This window comes from Phoxinus phoxinus (assembly GCF_949152265.1).
Source record: "Phoxinus phoxinus genome assembly, chromosome: 16".
NCBI classification, from domain to species: domain Eukaryota; kingdom Metazoa; phylum Chordata; class Actinopteri; order Cypriniformes; family Leuciscidae; genus Phoxinus; species Phoxinus phoxinus.
This window is the reverse complement of record NC_136891.1, coordinates 32774198-32795700: the sequence shown is the minus strand read 5'-3', so window position 1 is coordinate 32795700 and position 21503 is coordinate 32774198. Positions and strand designations below refer to the sequence as shown.

At 37.8% G+C, this 21503-nt stretch overlaps 1 protein-coding gene and 1 long non-coding RNA gene across 5 annotated transcripts in view; one reads left to right on the top strand and one right to left on the bottom strand.

Moving 5' to 3' along the window:
* Window positions 1-21503, bottom strand: part of nhsl1b (NHS-like 1b) — a 130380-nt gene that overhangs the window by 71611 nt on the left and 37266 nt on the right. Inside the window, exon 1 of one of the 4 annotated variants that reach the window (XM_079639478.1) lies at window positions 950-1636. The exons of the other annotated variants lie outside the window; for them this stretch is intronic. Within the exon in view, the coding sequence (XP_079495604.1) occupies window positions 950-1175 (226 nt within the window). The 5' untranslated portion in view covers window positions 1176-1636. Of the gene's footprint in view, window positions 1-949; window positions 1637-21503 lie in introns of those variants that run through there. 4 annotated transcript variants of the gene reach the window in all.
* On the top strand, window positions 11663-16284 carry LOC307012603. Its single transcript, XR_013800648.1, has 3 exons — window positions 11663-11936; window positions 12287-12428; window positions 16232-16284. It is a non-coding gene; the product is annotated as an uncharacterized lncRNA (long non-coding RNA).

Below are 21503 nucleotides of genomic sequence, written 5' to 3'. Positions count from 1 at the left end.
TTAAGCGTCAAGTATATTTCTAAAAAGGACAGTAAGTGTATACTGTGCTTATATCAATTAAAAAAGGCAATGAATATGTTTATTTTAATATATTTAATATAAATCTATTTAATATTTTAATTAGGGCTGTTAAACGATTAATCGCATCCAAAATAAAATTTGTGTTTACATAATAAATGTGTGTACTGTGTATAATTATTTTGTATATAGGCTATAAATACACACGTGCATATATATATTTAATAAAAATGTGTTATTTATATATAAAATATTTATATATAATATAAATCTATAAACAGTACATGCAAATATTTCTTAAATATATACAAGCATGTGTGTGTGTATTTATATATACAAAATAATTATACACAATACACACATTTATTATGTAAAACAAATTTTATTTTGGATGCGATTAATCGCGATTAATTGTTTAACAGCCCTAATATAAATATTAAATAGATTTATATTAAATATATTTAAAAAAAACACATTAATTGCATTTTTTATTTATATAAGCACAGTATACACTTACTATCCTTTTTAGAAATACACTTGAAGCTTAAAAGGTTCGTTCAGATATTTTCCTTGTATATAATAATCGCGATTAATCGTTTCACAGCCCTGATTTTAATATAAATAAATAAATGAACATCTCATCTCAACATTCTCAGTCCTACATAAGAATAAAACAATTACAAGTAATTCCAAATGAAACTGAAGCGCTCTAATGCATTTAAAGCGTTTAAAACCAAAATATTTAATATTTATTATTCATGTAGATTTTACTGACGTTAATATAGAGACTACTATTTAAAAATGGCAAAAAGGGATGTAAAATAACACTTTCCGTATACATTATCGTCTATTTTTCTACTAATTTTACATGACATTAAAGAGGAGCCTTTCTGACCACAGAATCGAGTGCCGTGAAGCCGTGTCTCCTCACCTGTGTAGTGCTGGGGTTCGTACACCCAGTCGTCAGCGTCTCCATCCCCTCCGTGAGGAGTTTGGGAGTGTCTATGGAGGTTGTTCTGGCTGCGGAACAGTTTACGGGTTTGCTGTGACAGCGAGGACACGCTCAGCCAGCTGAGAGCACGAGAGATCGGGGCGGCCTTCTCTGTCTTAGAGTCTCTGTCCCTCCTAAAAGACCCAGAACGCTTGTCCCTCATCATACCCTCGTAAAAACTAGCCAAAAAGGTCGAGGTCACTTAAAAAAAAAACTCAAAAGAGTTAAGCCAAGTGTTTCTCACAAGTCTGGAATCAAAACTACATCACACGGTTTATACGTAAGGATCATGAAGGGGTTTAAATCCATGAGGCTCTAAAAATAAAAGAAAATGATGTTCACAAAATGAACTCAAAATGAATTCGCTGGTCCACATCCACAGGTGTCGTTGCAACCGGTCTTTTTTGTTCGCTGGATAGAAAGAACCTCCGATGTGAGTCCTGGAAATCCCAACACGAGTCCTGCAATCCACAAGTCATTAACTCAAGCAGCCGGCTGGAAAATCGCTGGTCTTCCCCCGACTGAAGCTTGAAGTCCACCAAGAAGACCGGGTCCGGTTTAAAAGCCACACCACTGTGACAATAACACCATTTTTTGGGTTGCAGCTGAAGAAAATCAGGCTTTAACATTCAGCTTTAGTACTTTTAAACACTCCTATTATCACAAGCGAGTGATCATCTTACACCCATGTGACATTGTGTCTAAAAACACCTGGATTGAAGACTTCCCCAGCATGATGTTCTTTTCCTTCTTCATTAGCCGGTAACAGGATCAGGTGCGTCTGTAGCCGTGCACCGTGTTATCTCCCTGCCGCTGAGGACAGCCACCACCGGATACTCTTCCTGACTTTCCAACGTCACTACGCGAGAGTGTTTGTCACTCACCTGGGACTTCAACACACATGGGCGATACAACCACATTCGCTGAAGTCAGTCTTGCAGAGTGTCAGACCAGGCGTTCCCCTGATGTCTGGGTGACAGTTGTCCAGAGAAAGCACACACACATACACTGACTGTAGGATTGAAAGTTTAGGATTACAAACAACTAGAGCGCTGGTGTAATATGACCTTAACCCAGCCCCCAACCTCTCCCTGTGATCTTTGCCCCTCCCCTCCAGTCGCACGGCAACCGCGCACGGGCGACCGGACCCGCCGCTCCTCTTCCTCCTCTGGGTTTCCCTCTCTCTCACTATCCTCTCAGGCAGAGGCTTTCAGACTGGAAAAATATTTAACAAAACATATCCTACCACTAAGAAAAAAGAAATACGCATACAGTTTTATGATTTTTAAATACATTTTTAGTTAATTTTTCTTTGAAATGTGCATATATTCAAAGTATCTTTTTATTTGCAATGTTAATTGATATAGTAATGATCTTTTAAATTGATAATATTTTACTATTAATAATTAGTATATGGGAAAACAGTTTCCTTTAATATATATATATATATAGTAAAAATATCAGGAAAAACATGCAGCTATGAAAGTCACACAAACACACACACACACACACAAACACACACACAGACACACACACACACACGCACACACACAAAGCTGCAAGTTTTCTTGAGATTCTTTATATACACACATATATATATATATACACAAATAAATGATTTTTTTTGCAATTATATATATATATATATATATATATATAAATAAAATCTATATCATATAATTTCAAAATATCGAAATTGATATTTTTCACACACATAAGTTTATGCATGCAAATATACAGCTTTCTTTATGTTTAAATTACAATATAATTTAATTTCTAAATAATTGAACTTTATATTGTCCCCTCACAAGACGATCATTATCTTCGGGGTCCTTCATTACAAATCCAACTTTTGCCAAAGAAGTCTGACTAGCCTTACCGACTAAAGACTTCAGGGCCAACACATCCACTGACCCATACACAATATTAAAGACCAGCAGATCAGCCAGCTAGACCTGCCTAGACCAGAATATCCAGCTAACCACATGCCAGAAGTGTGAAGGAGGAAAACACTGTTTTCTCTAGTGTAGACAAACACACACATTAACCCCTTATATTGGCACCGCAGCCATTACATACATTACATACCCTCTGGAGTCTAAGGTGTTTTTGGGGTCCTTGAGATGTTTTGAAATGCCCTGATATTTTTATTTTTTTCAGTTGCTTATAAACATATTAATGGCAAAGGTGTAATTACACTCTATTTAGCACGAACATGGCTATCATAATATGTGAGCAACATGTATGTACATGTTTGCATTTTTGAGAGAATATTATTTATGCGTGGTTATTCAAAAAACTCAAACTTAAATGTTCTGATATAAGACCACAAACGACCAACTTCACATATTCCCACAATACTGTTGACTAATGGATGTTGTCGGCTAGAGTATTTACTTCAAAATGATCTGAAAATCATCCGGGCTAATCGTTCACATTAAACAATAGATTGATTTAAATTTTGTAAGACACTTTTTGTTTGGAAAGGCAATATGCAGGGGGGCGTGAATGATCCAAGAAGGTCATGAATAATGTCCTCATTCACACCTGAGGAGACAAAGAAGAGCTGCTAATGCTGCATACTAATGAGCCTTTCACTGAGTGTGTCACTGAGCCACACAGAATGCAAAGACAACACACACACACACATATATATATATATATATATATATATATATATATATATATATATATATATATATATATATATACATACACATACATACATACACACACACACACATCTACAGAATTGGTTCAGAGTTGGAAACATCTTGAAAAAAAAGTGTATTTTTCCACAAACTGTGTAATGCTTGCAAATTGTATAATATCCAAGGTAAACATTTCTAGTAATTGTGCAGTTAATTCTCATTCGTATTTTCAGAAAGTTTTGGATTATGTAGGCTATCCTCTCCCCAAATTTGTCACTAATAAAACACACAAATAATTTAAAGAGAAGGCTTATATTGACCTTTTAAGATTTTGTTTGCACCTTGGAAATTAGGTTTTGATGTGGCAGTACAAACTTCTTTCATATTTCGTCTGTAACATATCGTCTTTTATAATATAGCCTATATTAGGGCATAAATGTTAATTTGCAGTTTAAAACGTTGCTTATACAAAGACATTTTATTTCAACGTATTCAGTCGATTTTTACTCATCTCAGTAGGCAATAGATATTTCATTCACACACACAGACACGCGCGAGCTGTAACGTTAGTAAACAAACGCATGCACATGTGCCGTTCATTCATTCAAACACAGAAACGCGATTCAAATTTAAACAGTCTTTTGCGGATTACAGACACCAGTTCATATCGCGATTAGAACAAAGCACTTACTGATGATCTGCAGCTGGGTTCGTTGTTCGGCTACTCCAGCACGTTTGAGGTAAAATTTCCAGGATAATCACGATATTATTAGCAGAGCTATTCCTCACAGCGAGTGTGTTCTCCAGCTGTTGTGGGCGTTGACTGGTTTGCATGTGTTGCTCCAGATTATCTGTGTTTGAATAGCGCGCGCGCTCTCGATGGGCGTGTCACATTAGCGGAGTAATGAGGTGCCAGAAAGATAATGAGCACAGCTGATCTCTCGCTCTTTTTATATAGATTACATAAACAGAGAATATTTGTTTTAGATTTGAATTAGATAATTTAAAACTACACACTTAAATGATTATAGAGATATATAGCTCATGTCTGAGTGAATAGTATTCGCTGAGTTTTATTTGAGTTTAGAGAAGTGCTTCAGAAAAAAAGTTCACGGAGACGGAGAGGCATAAAGCACTCCCTGTTTACTTTCTTTATTTTACAAAAGCACAATGTTTTATTTCGATTGTAAGTGGACACATAAAAAAGTAGACATTTAACAGCTAATTTTTTCATATTTCTTAAGTCTGTATGACCAAAACCGACGGAGTATTTTAGGTCTATTTTGCTGCTATGTAAAAAAAAACGAGCAAAACGCGCCCGCGCGTTTGCCGACCTCAGGGGGTTAAAACAGTAATATCCTATACTAAACCTAAACTAATCTTGACAAACTATATATCATTTGAAAGCTTACAATCTCTAGTTTACATATTTGGTGACTGATTTTCTAAATAAATTACAGAGGAGCCGTACTTTATTAATTTGCATACTCCTAAGGCGTGTTCAGACCTTTATTTTGAAATAGTGATGAACATGAAAAATCTTGAAAGAATGGTAGAAACCTCAGTTTGTGTTCATGCCAAGAGTTCAAAAGATAGCATCCATTAAATTCTTTTAGAAAAAAAGGTCTGAAAATGTTTTAAATATAAAGAAAAAAATAATAGATTCAGCATTAGTGATGTGTCAGCGAGCTATAATGCACACACGTGATCTTCTGTGTTTCTTAGAGGATGAATTCATTTCAAAATCTGCCAAACTTCAAATACTACTTCTGAATAGGATGTCTACTTCATAAATTGTAAAAAAAATAATGGTTCAGACTCAAACAACATGTTGAATTGGAGACACCCTTATATGGGCAGTAATGTCAACTAGTGGAGAAGTGTGGTACTGCACCCAAACTACATCTCACTGAACGCTCATTTCAAGAGATATCAACCTAAAATTTAGAAACACAACTTGTTCAGATTTTTGGCTTTGTTTTTTTTGTGCATTTTTAGAGTCCACCAGGTTTTGAAAATATATATTTGATATAAAATATGAATAATTAAAATTTTAACATTACATTTTCATAAACTCAAACTTCTATAACTTTTTTTCTGTTTAACTTTCTTAATTTATTTAACTTCTAAAAATCTGTCAAATGTCTTTTTTAAAACAAGTCCAATCTTACATCTATATTCCAAAGCATTCTTGAATTACAACCATTTAAGTTCGGAATGTGCATTTTCATGTCTATTAAAAAAAAGGGGGCGATTAAGGGGTTAACACACAGCCCACAGGCAGAGAAAAATTAGGGGCTGAGAGATCTGCAGGTAGACTACTTAAATAATACCATAGAATTAGCATGGTTCATGTCTAAAAAATGAGGCAATTACATGGTATTTTTTAGTAGCTGTTTTTCTATTTTCTGGAAGTCAAAGATCTGAATTTATGAGCATGTAACCCAGCATGTCGTTTGTGTAAATGTATCTAATCAAAGAGAAAATCTCCATTTACAAGAGACTGACCAGTGTCCGTCTAACTTCAAAACACGTCTGCATGGTAAAATCAATCAGGTTGTTTGACTTTCACATTGGGAATAGCAAACAAATTCAGGCCGTAAATACAGTGTGTATAATTAATGATTACACTTTCAGCCCGAGACACAGAGGCCCAATTGTTCTAGAAAACCTCCATACATCCACATCTAATAACAGCTCCGCTCTCATAAAACACACAGATGATCCAACCTTTATCCTCAGCACTGCAGTCGGCGGCCCTCCACGCCGTAAATAATTCACAGGGCCAAGCGCCCGACTGCTGAGATAAAGCCTAACAAGACACATATTCTGACAAACAGCTTCTGCATTTATCAAAACTAGCCAAATCTGATCAAACAGCATCATGCAAATAGGTTAAATGCTTCAAACTAATTTAATAATTTCACTTTCAGATGAACTGACACACATTTGTCCACAGAAATGAGACAAACATCAAAAGTTTGGAGTCAGTAAGAAGTCTCATGTTCACCAAGGCTGCATCAAAAATACTGTAAAAAGTAATACTTTGAGTGTGAAATATTATTAAAATTTTAAACTGTTTTCCAATTTAATATATTTTACAATTATTCCCATGAGGGTTAAGCTGAACTTTCAGTCTTCAGTGTCACATGATCCTTCAGAAATCAAATATGATGATTTGGTTAAGAAACATTTATTATTGTTGAAACAGTTGTGCTGTTTAATATTTTGTGATATATATTTTTTCTTCTCGGGATTCTATGATGAATAGAACGTTTAGCATTGGTTAAAAATATAAATCTCCTGTAACATTATAAATGTCTGTACTGTCATTTGAAAAAAAAAAAATCTTTACAAAATACGTATATTATTGACTCCAACTTTTTGAACAGGAGTGAACACGTAAAACGTCCTAGTTAATAACATACCAAGGTATCTCTATCGCCCCCTTGAGTACAATGCTTTTTACTGCCACAATAAAGCAAGAATGCATGCCAGCCAGGGCTGTAGTCAAGACCACCTTAGTCGAGTCCGAGTCAAGACCGAGTCCAAAAAGGTTCGAGTCCGAGTTAAAACCAAGTCCAGGACAGGAAAAAAAAGTCTAATGCATGACATTATCAAGACAAACATTTATTTGTTGATCTAAAAGCAAAAACAGTGTCACAACACCCAGGATTTTAGACATTCCCCTTGATATCATATAATCTTCTAATCTAAAGAAAACAGAATGATGACATACGGTGATACGATACCTCATATAGCAGTGTTAGAACTGATACACACACACCAACCCACTACCATTACCACTGCTAGGTACTAGTACTGAGCATTTCAGCAACTAAATGACAATATAGCTTCACTCCAGTAAAATATATCATTTCTTCACATTAAACCGAACTTTTATTTTGACAGGTTTCTGAGCGTATCTGACGATGAAATGCTGAATATGAACGTGTACTTGAGTGTGTGTAGTATGAACCTGCGTCTCTCATTCACAGAGACTCGCTGAACAACCAGACTTTGATAGCAGTCTTTAATATTCACAGTCACGAGTCCATATAGCAATTTGATATTATGATCGGCAGTGAATAGCCAGATCTGTTATTTCATCTATGCGCCGGTATTACCGTAGCAAATAGTAGAAAATAAATCAAACACAGCGCAGGTCGTAATTGTCAATAACGGGCACTACAATCTGCGGGTGCATGTACAATAATACGTTACTGGGACATAATAAAGACACCTGGACTCGGTCGAGACCAAAAGCCATATTTGGCAAGACCAGTGGCCGAGAACGAGACAAGTCCGAGTCCGGACTCGAGTCCTACAGCCCTGATGCCAGCATATATCAACTTGAGTCTGTTTCTGGCCTTATTGTCCGTCACAACATCCAGTCAGCAACAGCTTCTGCTTTGGAGTTAAAGTGAGACTGATGCTACACATGTTTTGCTTGTTGCAGGAACACATAGTGAACCTCTGACACGCTTGTGGCGTTACGGTCAGAGAGGAAACCTGAGCAGAGTTCTGAAGAAGACGTGTCATGAGTCTGTGCACATGATCAGCACCCCACAAATAGGGGGAAGGGGCATATTTTTCTCCACACCTTCACACGCTCAGACCAGACCAGCAGGTACAGGTTTCACATTCGCAAAAACCTTAACCTGTTTGGCTTATGCTGGGTACACACTAAAAGATAATCGGGCTGATTTTGGGAGAACCCCGAGGACAAACCCGCGCACACTCTGGAGATGATCACGTGAAACTAAACAATATCCAATCAGAAAGAGGACACACACACACACACACGCACACACACACACACACACACACACACGTACACGCACACACACGCACGCACACACACGCACGCACACACACACACACACACACACACACACACACACACACACACACACACACACACACACACACACACACACACAGTTGAATGTTAAGGGTTCAGTGAGGTTCTATAGAGGAATTAAAGAACTATTTCAAAAATAAAGACAATAAAGAATTAAAATATTTCTGTATAAAAGGTTCTGTATAATGCTGGCTACAATGGTTTTTTCCCTGTGAATTTTCTGTGAAAATCATTCCAAACACTATCATCGCGATTTCTTCCTGTCATGCTTATTCTGAAGTCTCGCGAGATTACATGTTCACAGTTGAGACTCTGGTTGAAAATCTGTTGGTGTGTGTGTGCTGTCTTTGTCACATCATGGCACACACCACACACGGTTAAATCTAGGATTTTTTGTCCTCATGTTTGTGGTCAACATAATCACATTTTGAAAATCTTATAAGATGTAAAAAATATTTTGGTGTGTACCCAGCATTAGCAGCACTCAATATAATTCAACAGTGTGGACTTGCCAACAGTTTTTTTTTAATTGTCCAAAAACAAAAACAAGCTAAAAAATATAATAAGACTACAAATCACTTAATTAAATGTATCTAAAAGTGTGTCTCGGATTTATATATTCATTCTGTTACCAGACAACAACATTTTTTCCACCACATTTTGCTTGGAGATCTTTGTTTACTAAATGAAGGGGTTTCCAAATTGGCAGGACACTTGGGAACGGCTTTAATTAAGCGCTCACCGAGATGCCAAGGGAAGGATTTTATTTTGCTCCGTCCCCACATTTATGAGTTGGGTTTATTTGTCCTTGTGAGAATGAAGAGCGTCTGTACGACTATATAAATTCTGTGTGCGTGTGTATTTGCTATTCAGTAAGCTTATGTTGCTAAATATTTCAATGTTTGTCTGACCGCCGAATTGCAGGATTTGTACTTGTGTGGGAAAGAAACATACAATCATAAAGCAGCACTGAAGGAGAGGAGAACTAAAGATAAGTTGAGCTATCAGTGTTCTCATCACTTCTTTCTCTGCTCCTATTCACAGAGAGATCATGAGCTGACCCATAACTAACAGAGCCCTCTGGGTGACCTCTGACCTTTAGCTCCCATGAACCTGAGAGGCTGGACATCACCTCCAGAACAAGGTCCCGCAAATACTTGTTGACCCATGGTGACCTCCTTAACACATTCCTCTCTCTCTGGTATGCTGGCACAGGAATGAAAGGAGGAATTCGGATCTATCATCTTCATCGTAAACATGCGCCGTCTCCGCACGCATCAAAATCAATACTCTATACTGATCAATATCAATATAGCAGTAAACAAGACACTAAATTGCAATCTAACAGCATATTATAATGTCACATTCAAACCTGGGACAACCTAAAGACTTTTAATTAATAGTATTTTTAAAGTCAAATAATCAAATTTATTAAACAAAACAAATGTTAGAGGTTTTCACATTTCACATATGATATATTTGTCTATAATGCTGATTTTAAGCATTTAACCCCTTAAGCGGCGCCCCACTTTTTTTAATAGACATGAAAATGCACATTCCAAACTTAAATGCTTGTAATTTAGGAATGCTTTGGAATATAGATGTAAGATTGGTCTTGTTTTAAAGAAGACATTTGGCAGATTTTTGTAGAAGTGAAATACATTTAGAAAGTTAAACAGAAAAAAAGTTATAGAAGTTTGAGTTTGTGAAAATGTACAATGTTAAAGATTTAATTATTCATATTTTATATAAAATATATATTTTCAAAACCTGGTGGACTGTAAAAATGCCCAAAAAAACAAAAGCCAAAAATCGGAACAAGTTGTATTTCTAGTTTGGGCGCAGTACCTTACTGCCAAACAGTTTCTGGTTCCCATTGACTTCCATAGTATATATTTTTCCAACTATGGAAGTCAATGGGAACCAGAAACTGTCTGGTTACTGACATTCTTCTAAATATCTTCCTTTGTGTTCAGCAGAGGAAAGAAATTCATACAGGTTTGAAACAACTTAAGGGTGAGTATATGATGACAGAATTTTCATTTTAAAAGTGAACTAATCCTTAAGTTTAAAGTCTATAAAAAAAAAATACAAATCAATTGTGTATCTGATGCTCCAAATATTTTTGACCATGTATTGATCCAGGAGATCCCTTTATTCAGCCAGCGAAAGTGACTGTAGATATTTATGATGCTACAAAAGATTTTTATTACAGATAAATGCTGTTCTTTTTGAACTTCCTATTCATCCAAGAATCCCCAAAAAAGCATCATGGTTTCCACAAAAAATGTTCAGCATCACAACTTTTTCTTGAACACCAAATCATTCGAATGATTACAGTTATTTTAAATTGTAAGAAAATGTCACATTATTACTGTTTACTGTATTTTTGATAAACTAAATGCAGCCTTGGTAAGCATTGGAAACTTCTTTCAAAAATATATTAAAACAAATCTTACTAACCTCAAACTTTGGAATGGCAGTGTATGTGCCACACAAGTGTGGTCTGTCGGTTTTCAATAAACTTTATTCCCAGTGTTATAATTCATATAGTGTAGTAGAGTCTCTCCTCAGACTATAACATGCCATTTTGTCCATGAGGAAAATGGGTTTATAGTGTTCACAATAACAGTGTCTGGCATGCAGGTACTCCACAGGATGTCTGTGAGCGTGTGTTTTTCCCCAAGCACGTCCGTGTGCGTGTGTCGTGAAACCAAAAGCCATAAAACACCCCAAAAAAGATTGTTTTTATTGTTTCTGAGTCACTCTGTCCTGTGAATCTGGTCAATGTGGAAACCAGTGGTATAATTAGACAAATGTTATTGTCATTAAAGGAATAGCTCACCTAAAAATTAAATTATGTCATCATTTAACGTTACTCACCCCCATATCAGTGACTTTATTTCTTTAAAAGTACATATATGTAAACTCCGCTTCGCGTCGTGCCTAACAACGCCCTTCAACCGTGACTTATTCACGATCAGCACTTGCCTCGAGTACCTTATTGCTTTCATAAAACGGTTACCACACACACAATACAACTATTAAAGCCGAAAAACATGTATCTATGCAACTTTCATGAAGTAAAATCACTAAAAGTCTTCCTTCCGCTGGAAAAAAATAGTCCCTGACCGTAAACAGCAACAGAAGTTACACACATTATTTCGCCAATAGATGGCGGCAAAGACTGTGTTTATGAGTGAGTCAGTCAGTAGAGAAGACTTTTACAATGAAAGGACTCAAACTTGTGATCACGGAGAAGGAAGACGACACTGACAGATGACTATGGGCTCGGGGAACCCCTTAACTGTTAAAAGGACAAGATATCGCAGCGGACATTCAAACGGATTTTTATTATTATGAATATATAGGACTGACCTGAAGGAAAATGCTATATCTACTGTAAATGCAGGTACACTCGCTTACTCGATCTCTCACAATATAAGCTTCAATGAACAATATCGATGAGATCAAACATGTGTTTGCGTTTCTAAAAGTGGTTGCTAGGGGTGCTGTGTAGTGATACAGAACAGTTGGGTGAAGCGGTCATAGCCGTGTTTAATCGTGAATAAAACACAGCTAGACCAATCAGAATCAAGAATTGGAACTAACCGTTTTTATAAAAATACATATATTTCGGAGTGTTGGTAACTAAACAGTTTTGGTGACTACTAACTTACAATGTATGGACACATTTTTTTTTTACAAATTCTTATTTTGGGTGAACTATCAGTCGAAAGAATTCTCTCTCCTGTCACCTAGTTCATAACTGGTCTCAACACTGGGATGAGAGTCGAATATCTCCTGAGAGGATGTCAAACAAGCAAAGGCCCACAGGAGGAAGTTTCCTGGAAACACAGCTCAGCGTCTGCTGAGGACAAGCACCAGGTTTCCAATGCTTTCTGTAAGTACTTATACCAGGCTATAACACAAAAAGAGAGCAAGAAATATAATAGTATCTACCATTAGATAATTTAAGCTGAAATTCTACATCTGCTTGTCTTAAACACAACAAATGTTTTTTCAATATAATAATAATAATTCAATAATTTGGTAAGACTTTACGATACGATTCCATTTGTTTAGCTGTATTAGTTAAGCACTAAACCTGAAAAATGCATTTATTAAATGTTAATTTCAACATTTACTGATACAAAAGTTGTTAATATTTCATGGACTTGAGCAAACATGAACTTACAATGAATAGCTAATTGTAAAGTCTTACTAATCATTTAAATATGTCCATCTACAGAGTGTCATCTAGTCATGATGACACTGTATCCTGTATTTTTTAGTTATTGACCACTAGGGTGCGGTACAACGTTTCAAATGCTGCCTTCATTATGTAGACTCTGGGCCAAAAGGAAACAGCTCCATAATCTAAACTACAGACTAAATTAAGCATAAAAAGACTGCCAGCTGCCAAATGGGAGAACATATGCATTATCTTATGCCATGATAAATAATGTCTTTCATGTGCATTAACAAAGGCATCCAACTTTAAAGGGACACTCCACTTTTTTTGTTGTAAATAGACTCATTTTCCATCTCCCCTAGAGTTAAGCAGTTTTACCGTTTTCGAATCCATTCAGCCGATCTCCGGGTCTGGCGGTAGCACTTTTAGCATAGCTTAGCATAGATCATTGAATCGGATTAGATCGTTAGCATCTCTTTTAAAAAAATGACCAAAGAGTTTTGATATTTTTCCAATTTAAAACTTGACTCATCTGTAGTTACATCTAAGAGCGACAGAAAATGAAAAGTTGTGATTTTCTAGGCCAATATGACTAGGATCTATACTCTCATTCCTGCGTAATAATCAAGGAACTCCCACCGTACAGCAGCGCAATGATATTACACAGCGCCTGAAAATAGTCCCCAGCTCGGTAACTTCCAACATGACCGGCACTAAGTGTGTAATATCATTGCGCTGCTGGTTCCTTGATTATTACGCAGGAATGAGAGAATAGTTCCTAGTCATATTGGCCTAGAAAATCACAACTTTTCATTTTCCGTCGGTCTTAGTACACGATGTAACTACAGAGTCAAGTTTTAAATAGGAAAAATAGCTTAACTCTTTGGTCATTTTTTTTAGAGAGATGCTAACGGTCTAATCAGATTCAATGATCTATGCTAAGCTATGCTAAAAGTGCTACCGCCAGACCCGGAGATCGGCTGAATGGGTTTGAAAACGGTAAAACTAAACTAAGGCCGTGTGCCCAACAAAGCGTTTTTTCACGCGACTGACGTGTTTTTTCAATTGTTTTCAATGGGAGCGCCGTGTTTTTAAAACGCCATGAGCGTAACGAAGCGCTGAGCGTCTTTTTCACGCTGAGGTGCTGAGCGTTCGGCGTTTTTTACAGGTCGCCGAGAGTTTACCCAACCGTCCAATCACAGTGGAGGAGGGGCGGGACTAATACCACACCGACCAATGGACATTCTGTATCATAGCAACGAAGCGTCTCAACTGAAAAAAAAAACTGTGCTGCCAAAATAGCTCGGCGTTTTCAGCAGAGCGCCTAACGTTTTTAGCTGGCTAAAACGCTTTGGTGGACACACGGCCTAACTCTAGGGGAGTTGGAGAATGAGCCTATTTCCAAAAAAAAGTGGAGGGTTCCTTTAACATGAATGTTACTGATAATTGTCAATTAATTACATCAGGAATTTACTTGTCCAATGAATTTAAGTCAAACTGATAATACCAATGAGCTCTTTCCAAAAGAAGTCCAATAAAACCTATTACAAAGAGCCCAAACATGTTAAAGCTCAAAGTGCGGCAGGTGTTGACCCCTCACCCCTGAACGGTGACCCCAGCATGCAGCTGACTCCAACCTGCACTCAGCGCTCCTCCATTGGGGTGGAGGATGTTGACGTTTCAGTGAATAGAAACAAAAGCCGTCTAAAACCAGTCAGATGGCCTGATAGAGTCAGCTCTAAAACACGAGAGCCTTTATCAGGGAGCTTAAACTCCCTAATGACTAATGCACGCAGACCAACACAATACCTTGTGTACACACACTCACGTTGACACACAATGAAACAACCTAGGCGACATGCAAGTGTAAAGCACAGGGGAACAGAGTGAAACTGACACAAAAAGCACTTCCTGGGCACAACATATCTGTAATATGGAAGTTGCTGCATCGGGGAAGCCACTGTGGCTCTTTTATCCAACATCATAAGTGACTTGCGTCTCAGAGCATGCAGACGAAACGCAATCATGCGAGATACTTCTGGGACGTCATTATACCAAATCATTATGATGACAGACTTTGGCAAAAAATCATTTCAAAATGATCAAACCAACATTTGATCCGCTGGTTATTCCAATTATCCAAACATATCCACTGTTGAGGCATCACATGAAAGATACATTTAGTAAATGTGTTTCCATCAAAGTTTATTCGCATATCTTATTGTATAAAAATGTATCCGCCTCAATTGAGTGCATACTTTTTTTATGCTCACATATTGAGAAACCGCTATTGTTGAGAACAGTTGTGCTGCTTCGATGAACAAAAAGTTAATTTATTAGAATTTTTATATATTTTTTGGTAACAATGTAAAAGTTTCTACTGTCAAATTTGATCAATTTAATCCATTTGCTGTATAAAAGTAGAATTTTATTTTTTTTTAAGTCAAGGAAAGATTTCTGTGGACAAATGCACAGTAAAGGTCAGGTAAAGGGGGGTTGCACACCGAATGAGAAGCGCAGCGCCACGTTTTTAAAATTCGAACACATTATTCGCCCAGCAACGGCTCAGGGTTCAAAATGATGCCGCGTTCAAAATGATGCCGCGCCATTTACCGTACATAGTTTTATATTAAATTTACACTTATTTGTCTCAAATCGTCATTAATATTGTATATACTGACTTGCTGCAATATACATTTAGTTTTACATTCATACACAGAAATCAGCTGCTTGAATGAAAATTGCTGATATTATCGGATTTTCAGGTGATATTCTCAATTCATTCAGTTGACGGACGCTCTGATGTAAAGTGTTCAGACTGCAGACTTAGCAACGATTAGGGGTGTCACGATTCTCCAAATCCTCGATTCGATTAAATTTTCGATTCGATTCTCGGTTTTTTGTTTTTTTTTGTTTGTTTTTTAAGCACAGGTTTCTATGCCATTTTTAGACCAAATTTAAATTTAGACCAAATGTCAAATTTTTTCTTCTCGTCCGGTGTGTGCGATACCTCGAGTTGTCAAAGCCGCGGCGCTTCTCGTCGGGTGTGTGCGATACCTCGAGTTGTCATAGACGCGGCGCTTCTCGTCGGGTGTGCGGCCCCCAGAGGAGGTTGACTCACAGCATTTCAACACGCGTGTTTTTTCCCGCTTGACAAGCCGACCGAACGTGACATGGGGGCGTGGCAGCATCGACGATTCCATTTTTTAATTCGATGATCGAGATTGTGACTTAATTCCAATCCTTAGATGACACCCTTAGCAACGATTGTATTTAATTGTACAATACAATCATAACATAGTACAGACATTTTCTTAATTTCATAATGCCTTAAACATAACATAAACTGAGAAAGTACGCATCCGGTGTGCGATACCTCGAGTTGTCCTAGACGCAACGCGGCGCTTCTCATCCGGTGTGCGACCCCCGGACTGGGTCAGTATATAGTACTTCATTATGTCAATAAAAATTAAATAAAACACTGTATTTGTCAATGGCATGTCCTGATCTAGATGGCTATGCAAACGTGCGTTTGTGTGCGTGTCGGATGGAGTGATGTGACGTGGGGGTGATGTCTAGATTCCATCTGCTCTTCAGGCCATCCGGTCGGCGACCCGTTCCGCTTCCTGTAAGTGTGTGTCATGTGTCATGTCACAACAGAGTGCTTTTGCTTATGTTTGTCACGGGTGGGATTGACTGCTAAAGGGAGGGAGAGAATTACAGGAAGGAAAGGAAAAAGAGAAGTGTCTTCAGGCCAGAAGGCCAGCTCAGCTCCTTGTTCCTCATCCTATCTTGCCATCCTGGAAAAAGAGGAAGCTGTAGGCTAGAGAAGTCTCACGTAACCAGACTGACGGCAGAAGGTCTGGACTTTCATTGGCTGAGACTACAGTAAGAGTGATGGTATGTCATCCTCCACATATTCTCAGTGTGTTATGCCTATAAAGGTCAAAGAAACCCTGAATACCGTTCAAGATATCAGCTTCAAAGTCTGTGCGATTTTTCTTCCAGTCAGTTCCCAACAACTGCTATCACGGGACTAATGTATTACAACATCAGTCATGCACAGTATAGCTGGAGATATTACTCATTAGCAGAAGTCATCTGCTCCACCCTGAGCCACGGTTTTAGTCACGGCGACAGCTGGCGTGTAGGTGTGTTTTAAATGGATGTGTGTGTAACTATTGTTGCCATGTTCGCATGCTTTGTGCGAGTTTTTAAAAGCATGCTGTTAAACAAGTTTTAAAATGAGAAGACACCAGGTTTGTGACAGTGCATGTTTTGTTGAATTCATAATGAAGTACAGCTCATGTTAAATTCATAAATATTCACTATAAAAAAAGACTTTTTGTCGTAACATCTAAATTAACTGGTTTTGTGCAAGTCATGAATATTATTTAGTATGATTGAATCAATTCGACTACTACTAAGTATATTTTGCAACATGGCTGAATCAATTTGACTTCATCAGTCATTTTAAAGGGTTGGTTAAAAGGTGGAAACCATATATACACATTATACACTTTCTACAGTGTTGGAGGATAATGATGCTTTTCATTCATTGGGAAATTTAGATTGGCTTGAACACATTATACACCATATGATTGAACTCCAAAAAGTGGTTAGTTTTAGCATTAAAAATACCAGAAGACCAGTCATCACATATCAATGATCAGTCTCTCTCACTGTCTTTCTCTCGTGATAACAAACATACTGTAAATGTCACTCGTGTCTTGTTGTATGGGAATGCAGGCAGCCATGCAAATTAGTGTTCATAACCATGACGTATGAATGTGTGTGTGTGTGTGGGTGTGTGTGTGTGTTTGCATAGCTGAAAATGCTTTGGGCATTTTATACTCTGAAGAACTGTGCAGGATGATCGCAGTGAGCTCACAGGACTGGAATGAGAACAGGACGGCAGATCTGCTCCGCAAACACCTAAACAAGTGTAAACTGAGCAAATACAAACTTAAATCAATGCAGGTTTGCAAAACAACAGGTCTGATTCTCTGATTACATGGTCATTTGCCAAAGAGAATGCATATTACAATAAAAATTATATATTGTAAAAAAAAAAAAAGTTGCCAAACATTTTACACTTAAACAGGAAGTTGCTTATTTAACAAAAATAAAACGTTATTTTCAAATTGGGTCTCAACATAGAGGCTAATGTTTTTCTTGAAATATGTGCATTCTTTAAAATAGATTAAAAAATAATAATAACGCAATTATATGGTATATTATATAAATATATTATACAGTAAATATATTCATAAGATAATGTAAAAATTTATTTTTTTTTCTGAATATTTGAGATGTCCAGTTCCTTGATAAAGCATACTGTGTTGTATAAGCAGGCAAAATCTTCTTCTTGAGTGAGGACTTCTCCAACTTCTTTTATTCAGCCACAAAATCTCTCATTTGTCCTAATGTTTGTGTGACGGCTAAAAAGAGAGTGAAAGCTGGGCTTATCTAATGCTGTTGGATTAGCATACCAAGAGACCTGGCGTCCCCAAGGAGCCTCTCAGAAAACGGTCACAATCAGGAGGAGAATTAAACTGGCGAGGGCTCCACACGTCCCATTGATCGGTTGACAGCCAATCTGGCAACCCGCCACAAACCTCAACGGTTCTCCGGAGCGGAGGATCACCAGTGTGGAGCCTGAAAACAACACGATGAGGACTTGTGGGAAGCGCCAGATTTACTGTTACTTGCGGTTAAATGGTCCTTTGGAGGCATCAAATCTTTGAAAAGCATTCAATTTTGAGCAAGTTAATTAAATAAAATATCCTCAAGATTTGTTCTACTTAACTGATAAAAATTACTTGTTGGTGTAACGAACTTACCGGTAGTCAGGTTGATTAAGATACTGTATAACATATACACTACCGTTCAAAAGTTTGGGGTCACAGTCAGATTTTTTGCCCCGCATTTTGGTTCATCTTAATTTCTCACAACTTTTCTGGGCGAGACGCCATGAGCTGTGGCGCTAATAGTGGCCGTGCACAGACCAACGGCCAAAGTCAGGATTTTCTTTAAATAATACATTCAATTTAATATCGTACACCCTCAGAACACTTGGAATAAATGACTCGTGTCGCATGGGATCATTCTGTGATATTTTTGCCTCTTTTTTGTAAGTCTCGATGCTGGTCGCTATAGTCTATCAATTTAATCATGTGTCTCTAAAATAAATGAAATATTAATGAAAATAAAAAACACCTGAATCATGTCAGGAAACCTTAAAAAGTTCACTTTGAGACGACTTAAATTGGGTCGCTTAAAATGACTTAATTCCATGATGTTGAAGTTACATGAACAAATTATGTTTATTTAACGTAACCCTGTTGACATACAAAAGTTAATTAAAGCCAACATATAATTTTTGGGAGTGTTCTGTGATATTTTCACTGATAAATATCACAGGTTTTTCAGTTTTTTTCCATTATTTGCATATTTTTTATTCTCTTTTTGTGGTCCATAAAAAGAAAGAAGGGCATACGGGTGAGTAATTTATGACTTAATTTTAAGGTGAACTAGGGGTGTAACAATACCCTCATGTCACGATTCGATACATATCACGATACGATATTATTGCGATACTATAAGACATATGATAAAAGATTAGATTAAAATACTAAATTTGATATTACATTGTGTGTGTAAATGAATCGGTTTGGACTTGGTGCTGGAAACCCAAAGCACAGGACAATAGAGACTCCAGAATAACAATATTCATGATTCTGAAGCTGAAAAACTGAATTATTTTAGACTAATAAGCTTGCATGGTCACTGACTAGATATATTTAAAATAATGTAGGCCATTTTTTACTGGTAACATTAAACATTTGTCATTATCAGGACCCACAAATATTCCCCCATTGCATTATTATACATTACATGCAACATTATAGTAGTTTAATGTAATGTAGTACTGACACTAAAACTTGCATTTTTTACAAATTACACCCCTATGAACTACCCGTTTAAGAAATGTGAAGGTATTATTACTTAGAACGGTACAAATTTTAAGTAGAATAAAATACAAAGAGAAGAGCAAAAAAGCCAGGTGATCCGAAAGGCTCATTTCTTCAGCAGCGACTGTGAAACCGAGGTGATTAATCTAACTGAAGGAGAGAGGAAAAGAGAAGCAAAGAGTGTGTGAGTAAGAGCCGCTGAAGTGTGAGGGACCGTGGCCTCAAGCTAATCTACAGCCGTCTCCTTTCGGTTCAAATAAACCAAGTTGAAGTGCAGGAGATCTTTACAACTCTCTCCCACCTTCCTTTGTAAGCAAACCATACGCTCTCGCTCTCCGCGCGCCCATTACTGTCTGATTTAAGAGGAGGTGAGAGAAAGAGGGGTCAAGAGAGAGCCAGAGAGAAAGTCAGCCTGTGTTATGCTGATCAGGCAGACGCATGGCGGAGAGCCGTCTGTTACCGTGACAATAGGGCTGGCGCTCTGCCCTCACACAAGCACACACACAGCTGTCACACACACCGGCGCACGCCGATGAAGACGACAGTGGAACGTGAGTGACAGAGGGCCACTGAGGCCTTGTCCACACTAGCGTTGCCAGCCGTCCCAGTTTTCCAGGGATTGTTCTCTTTTTTGAGCGACAGTCCCGGAATTTTTTTTTTGTGTGTTTGTGAAAATGTATTTCTAAAGTAGCCTGACTTCGTCATACTCATATTCTAGGCAGAATGTGAGTCTGATACTGCTCCATAGGGCTTTGATTATGAGTCGTGTCTTAACCGAACCAGGAAAAACAACAACTCTGCACTTAATTGGATAGACCGACAACCAATCAGAGCAACGCATAGTTGTCAACAAAGCTCAACTGCACACACGCTGGAAGAAGAAGTAAATTAATGAGTGTAAACGATATTTGCCGTTGTTGTAAAAATAATTAAAGAATTCGCGGAGTACTTACAAGCACGAATAGCACTTGTGAGAGAAATACAAAAGGTGTGTGTATATACGAACAAGTTCTCCGTGTTTAGGATTAGATCTCGACAATAAAGCAAATAAATCTTCTCGCATCCCTCTCTCAACTTTATAACACGGTTGCAACGCGACTTGAGTGATTTTAAAAAACGTAAAGACGCTGAAAGAGAGCCGGCTGAAGAAGCGTGTTCATCTGAGGCTTCAGAGAACAGAGATCGTGAGCGCATCCCTTCCATTGGTGTTCATTGCGTCCCGTCTTCTTAGCCACCATCGGAGCCAGCTGATAAATTAAACTTTTGCCGAATCCCGTAGGAAGGACGGCACACACATCTTTCCGATCGACAAATGTCTTGATTGCGGTTCTCTGTTCGTCTTTTAAAATGAATGCGCTGTCGATTTCTGTTATAACAGACGCGATAGCGGAATCTAACATCTCAGTCCTCCATCTGCAGTCGTCTTCATCTTTGTGGAAAACCCATAGACAGTATATAAGATGGACACAGCGACCCCATAGACTTCAACGGAGAAAAGTGAAGCCCATTTGAAGCACTCACTTCCTGATCGCCAGGCGAACTGCGCAGGCTCAAACTGAGCTTGAACACGTGAGCAACGTGTCTGACAGCTGTCAGTCTTCTAGTAGCTGTGCGGAGAGAAATCTGAATTATTCCCTTCCGAATCTCGCAGAGACGGAGAGCGTGAGCATTAGCTGTCCATGAGCTAGCAGCAGGATCAACTTTATCTCTCTCTGTGGGCTACTCCCTTCACTTTATCGGACTTTATGCCTCCACGTTCCCCCGATTACCTGCGAGCTTCTCCGCCGGTCTATACGGTAATTTCTCTACA